The sequence below is a fragment of the Merops nubicus genome, unplaced genomic scaffold (genome assembly GCF_000691845.1).
Source record: "Merops nubicus isolate BGI_N331 unplaced genomic scaffold, ASM69184v1 scaffold43639, whole genome shotgun sequence".
NCBI lineage: Eukaryota > Metazoa > Chordata > Aves > Coraciiformes > Meropidae > Merops > Merops nubicus.
The window spans coordinates 1,898-8,322 of record NW_008634004.1 but is presented as its reverse complement, the minus strand read 5'-3'; the positions used below and the strand labels follow the sequence as shown (position 1 = coordinate 8,322).

Here is a 6,425-nt window from a genome sequence, read left to right as displayed (position 1 = left end):
CCAGCAGACTTCAGCCTCTCAGTAATCCAAGTAAATCTAATTCTTTTTGTCATGTTCACCGAGGAAGGTACAAATGTAGATAGGGGAAGTAATGCCTCAAGTCACTTAGGAGATAGAAATTATATTTGGACAGAATAGTTTCACCTCAAGGCAGAATTTTACCCATATGCCATTTGTCTGTGTTATAAGCAAGCAATTGAGATATCCTTCCAGGGAAACCATAGGTTGATCATTTAATTGCAAGGCAGAAGAGTGATGCTCTGCTACTGGGCCCTGCCTGTGATGCATCAACCAGTGTGTCTTGCACTTTTCCCCTTGCTTTCCAAAAGACTGCACAGTAATGGCTGTAGGAGAAGAGCTGCCACGTCTTTCAGAAACAATGAAAGCATGTAGATAATGGGTGAGATTGTGATCTGAAGCAAACCCTAGGGTGAAGGGTGGGGTGGTGCCATGTCAGCCATGGGAATGCCATCGGGTGGGCACCCTGCGTTATCGGCCTCTGCCATGCCCGCTCTGCTGCTTTTCTCATCTGACACACATCCAAAACTTGTGTCGTATGGTCCCAGTGAGTTGTCTAAGTGGAGAACTGGAAGGATAACATAATTATTTTTTACATATTGCTTGAAAGATTCTTATCCCCATACACTGGGTGCCTCACAGTTCAGCTCAGCAGCCCCACGCAGCTAAGTCCAGTTAACCTCTTTCTTACTTACGTTGGGGAGCCAAAGATGAAGGCCCCAATTCACTCTTCTGAATATAACATTTGTCTTCCCAGTAACACCCGCTCAGCACTACATGGGTGGTCAGCTTGAAAAGTTAGTTCCTAATCTCACATTCTGGCAGCTTTCAGCTCTTGTGTTTAAGCCAGAAAGGGCCTATTTCCAGAACTTTATTTTGATTTGATTTTATATGAGGAAAAAAAGTGTATTTAGCCTCTCAGTGTTTGTTTAAACACTTAAAAATACAGTCCAGGAACATGATATAAATGTTTGGAGACTGTGTGATTACACTTTAATACAAATTTATACGTACTCATGGAGAAGACAAAAGCAATCTTCCTTTCAAACCTCTTAAAAATATTTTTACCCTAAAACCAGATACAGCTTCATCCCTCATTCTGTAATTGAATGGATGAGTAAGGAGTCTGTAAACTCTGGATGAGGAATGAGTCTGTCCTTTTTCAGTTAATCAAAGTTTGGGAGAGCTCTTGAGCTATTGTTTTGAACTCGCCTACAGTTCCTTGAAGAGGCTCACTGATACTAGATATGATATTTTCTGTTATTTCAGAAGTTTAAAAAAGTAACTTGCAAGGGAAAGACACAGAGCTAAGGGGAGGATTGCTTAAGCTAAAATCTAAAAATTATCAAGTTTTGTCAGTTGAAAACTGATTTGACTGAAGTCAATGATATAATTCTGAGTAGCTCAATAAGACCAGATTATTTAAGCATATCTGTGGAGAAATAGAAACTGTTCTTATGGAAAACAGTTGTGCTCTTCCTTACCTGCGTCGTTCCTTGTATCGTCATAAAGCCGTCTGTGGGAAAATGACTCAGACCTTTTCTTACCACATATAAAATATCCAACCAGACCTATTAAAACAGATCCCAAAATGGCTCCTAGAATGGCACCGACTATTACTCCTCCTTTATTGGCTTTGCCTAGGAGAGAAAGAAAGAGGAGCTAGTTGAATGACAATAACAAATCTGTAAGATTGGATACCTCACTCTCATTTTATAACAGTTGAGAGCTTTGGTGAATGAAACTTTGCACCAAGGACCTGAAACACTTTGAGACTATGACTAAACCACCCTCTCTGCAGAAACTTGTTGTCTTTGTAAATGAAAAATGATGTCTTCATCATTGACTTTCAAGGGAATAACTGGGGTTTAAAAAAATAAGGAGGAGCTGAATGAGATTTTAGGCAAATAAAAAGATTCCAGATTTAATTACAAAATCAACCACTACCCTTTTATTTAAAGAAATAAGCAGTAATCATTCTGTGAATGCATTTATTTGTCAGTATCTAAGCCAGCAGTTAAAACTGCAGCCTCTGAATTTCAGAGGATTACGTTCTAGGGTATCAGGTTTTGTGTATGCAAGACAAAAAATCCAGTAATGCTTTCTGTACATATTCAGTTAGCAGAATATCTCTTAAGATTTTCCTTAGATTTCATAAAACTTTTCTTCAAAGTGTTCTGTTTGTTTTAGAACTGAACTTGCTCTCCCACCCCCCTTCCTTTTCAGTTGTGTTCTCTAAGTGCATTGTAATTATTAGAACTATGATGGGTAACATGAAAGTCTGATTCTCCTTCAGTTCTTAGTACGAACTGTACTCTACTGGATATGATGGATAAGCTTTTCAGTGCTGTGTTAAAAGCTTGAAAGCTAATTAATGGCAAAAAAAATTACCATTTTCTAATTTTCCTTTTCTTTTCCTGGAGTCCTGATTCAGAGCAGCAGGGTAGAGAAGTACCATGACAGCTTTGTGCTCCATTATTTCCCCACGCATATTCAGCTTGATAACTAAATGCACTATGAGTAATTCCTTTATAAGGAATTCCTTTTTGTAAGCCATTATCTTTGGTCACAAAAGGTTCTAAACTTAAGAGTTGGCATGTTGCATATTTTAAATGTTATTTCTACACATCTGCTTTGAAGATGCTCTCCAGTCTGAATGGGCAGCAGCTGTCATTAGGTTCCCCCACTCTTGGAAGTGTTAAGCAAACAAGTAACCAAACAGAAAATAATTTTGAAACACTTTTTATTTTGAATGAACTTTAGTTTTAGTCTGTACTAGGTCACCAGTTAATTCACACATCTTATAAAGCCTCTTGTTCAATGAGAAAATGGTTTTATTGCAGCATAATCATTTTATTATACCAGCTGGACTTTAGATACTTACCTTCATTGGCATCTTTTGGATTAGGTGATGCAGTAGAAGGGTTGCTGAAATGATAATTCAGCTCTGTTGTCTGCTGAATGGCGTTGGAGTTGGATGTAGGACTGTCCTGCCTCACCGTGGGTGATGTCAGAGTGATCCTGGTGGGGAACAGTGTGGTGGGGTTGATTGAAAGGGTGCTGGAGGTGACTGTGGAGGTACTTGGTTTCACTGTGGAAGTTGAAGTAGCTGCAGCACTTCTAGTCACTCCAGAAAAGTCACCTGTTGTTGTAAATGTCGGTAAAGATGTTGGGATCTTGTTGACATTTGTGGCAGAGTTATTTATTCCATCTTTTGATGCTGTAGTGATCTTTGAAGATAAAGTGGTGCCATCAGTGGGCCTCTGGGGTGTGCTCGTTGGCCGAGTGCTCTTCTCCCTTCTTCTCATTACGTTTCCTTTGGCACTGGCAGCTGTTGGTGCAGTGTGACTGACGGCAGAACGATTGATGGCAGTAGACACAGGCAGAGCAAATACCTGTGAAGTTGTTTGCACTGTAGTCTGACTATTATCTGCAACTGAGCTGTTTCCATTATTTGTTTCATTTACTGCTTTGCCCTCAGTATTACTTTTGTTCCATTGCAGCCTTACAAGCAGAAAAATGAAAACCATTCCAGAGGAGGGTTGCATGGTGTTGACTTCAAAGCTTGTTTTGTTATATACAGAGCCTGCAAGAAATTCACTTTTGTCTGTTATTTTATTTTGCAAAACAAAGCTGCTCAGTTAAGTCCCAAAGAAGCTGGGAGAAAAAGTTAGTGTTACATTCTAGAACACTTATTAGTTTACCATGCATTGATGCTGAAAACAACATCACTGAGTGTTAATGACCTAAAACAATATTGATAATCAGCAAAAGGTTTTTGCACAAGATTTAATGGTTCTATAAACAGGCCTTATGTGCAGAGGGGAATAGTTCAAAACCACTTTGGTATAGAAAATACATCTTTGGATAGCATGCTCAAGGCAGTGTTTTCTGGGCAGGCAGGAACTCCAAGGGCATGCTGAAGAGTTATACTCCATTGTGAAAAAATATCATTGTTACAATTAGCCCTGAACGTTGATAAATAATGTTTTGTGGCCCCAAGCAATGAGTGTCATATAAATGCTGCCAGGAACAAATTGGAAACTAAATCAGTCCAGAGGTAATGGATGATGCTGAAAATTCAGCATGTGGAAGGTTTTTTCCTGTAGAAAACTGGAAGCTGTATATTATGCATTTATTTCTCAAATATTATATTGAGAAGGATGAGAAGAACTCATCTTGAAGTCAGCTCTCTGTGGCAAGTATGCTGTTCAGTATATCTGGGGGGGTTGGCTGGGCAGGGGAGCAGGGTTTTTTTCTATGTGTGAGGCAGACTGAGGTCATGCAGATTTTAACTCCCACACATAACCTCTCATGTGACAGCACAATAAAAAGTGTAAGAAGTTACATCTTCAGCATCATTAATGAGTAAGGTGTCCCTGTATGTGTGTGTCTTACCATCTGAAGGAAGGAGATAGACACACTTGGAAAAAGTGACTCTCATATTCAGCCTCTTCTCTTAAAATTTTACCTGTGGGTGTTTTGTTTAGGGCACAAGGGCTTAGGGGCTGGTTTTGGTTTTTTGCTTGCTTAGTTGTGGGTTTTGTTTTTCCATTTAATTGTACATTTTCTCCAGATTAACTTCTTTGTGTGTAACAGTATCAGAGCAATGGAAAGTGCACATACAGGTACAGTAGGTAGCAGTCAGCTATGAATATTGTTATATCAATGGGTAGATGATAATTAAATATCATGTTATCTCATTTTTGCTTTACTGTTAATTCTTTTGTGTTTTAGAAGGTGGTACCATTACTTGAAACACGTGTATTTATAAAGCACAATTTCATTTGCTTTTTAGCATCTGTTCCATTTTTCCACACTGCATATTTCCCAAGTTATGGTCAGTTATATGGTGGGAAGGACCTATGCTTTGAAAACATTTGTAACTTATTTAGAAAAAAATGAGAGAGAGAGGGAGAGAGAGAGAACTTGCGCTTAGGTATCAGTCAAACTCAGGATAACCACTTTGACCACAAACAAGGAAGCCAAAGAAAATCCCTTTGGAGTTCAATTATCAGCTCCAGTTATGTTTACAATTTGAATGATAGGCTTTTGGATGACCATGAGATGCTGTGCAATCTGAAAATTAGACTTTGATTTCTTAGTACTATTAACTGCCTACCAGTGAAGAAAAAAAGCCTGTTGTATTTGACAAAGTTTTTCAAACACATGCTTTCATTTGGACAGTGTTATTGTTTTAATTCAGTAGTATGTTCTTTCCTTCTTTATATTAATAATCATATTAATGAACCAAGCGGGTTTGGTCATATCTCTCGTTATTCCTTCACTGTACCTAAACCCCTTAGAGAAATTATACTTAATTCATTTCAAGTGTAATTTTAATTTGCAGAGCAGTATACAAAGGAGTTGCACTCCTTGCTGAACAAATTCTTTGTTGTTTTTTTTTTTTTTTCTGATTGGCTTATTTTTGTCATCTTCATGGGGGACCATAAAGAAGAAACCTCCTTGCTTTGAAAGTTGTGTACCATGGTTCCTAGGCTGTGGTGAGCTGCTTCCTGGGAATCATTTTGTGTGTCATAAATAACTCTTCTTTTTCTAGTGCAATATTTGTTCGTGTAGATGTAGAAATGCATTGAAAATACTTGTGTGGCCTTTAGAACCTAATTACAGTAAACAGCAGTGATACAGATTAGCCAAACTTGCGGAAAAGCTCAAACCTTCAGTTAGCTGTTCAAGTGTGTGTTTAAGGAAGCTATGAGCAGATTATTAATGAAAAACAAAGGCCTTCCTTTTTGATTCACTGCTATTCACATTACTCAGTACCAGCTCTGTGGAAATCAGTGCAGCAGGCGTAGCCTGAAATGAGTAGAAACGACATTGGTATGGGATTAGGCGGTTACCTAGATTAGCTCTACCTTTTTTTAGCATGAAAAATGAGGGTTTTATGTAGGCTGGTCACCACTATGTTTCTTCAGTGGATTTTGCATTCATTTCTGTGCTGCTGGAGTCAAATTTCATCTGAGACCCGTGACAATGGGGTGGAAAAAGAAAAGCCAGCTCCGAAAAAGGGAAGGCTAAAATTTCTCCTTAGGCGTATGGCTTTATGGAGAGATGTAGTGGCCCTTATTTGAGGAGTACACCAAGGGCCCTTATTTGAGGAGTTCACCAAGTTGTGAATGTGATTTCCCATAAAAATGGCCCTCCAGTGTGAACTTGAGTATGCACAGATTGTGTCTTTTATTGGAAAATGTGTAGCTCAGTTGCAAGAGATCTGTAGAGGTGCTGGTGACTTGATACCCACTCTTCACACGTTTCTAGAGGGGTTTGCTTGCCACAATCTCTTCCCTGGGACTGAGCACCCTTGAAGAGCTGGCCTGTGTTGGGCTACTCACAGAGCCCATTACTTGGCTCACTGACAGGGGTGCCCAGTGGTGTAAACTGAACAA

The 6,425-nt window shown here is 39.1% G+C and overlaps 1 protein-coding gene across 1 annotated transcript; it reads right to left on the bottom strand.

The window, feature by feature from the left end:
• Positions 1-425: 425 nt before the first annotated feature.
• MUC15 (mucin 15, cell surface associated) lies at positions 426-3,566 on the bottom strand. Its single transcript, XM_008948429.1, has 3 exons — positions 2,903-3,566; positions 1,503-1,658; positions 426-586 (listed from the first exon to the last, which is right to left on the bottom strand). The coding sequence occupies exons 1-3, from the start codon at positions 3,564-3,566 to the stop codon at positions 426-428; spliced, it is 981 nt and encodes a 326-aa protein (XP_008946677.1).
• Positions 3,567-6,425: the final 2,859 nt, after the last annotated feature.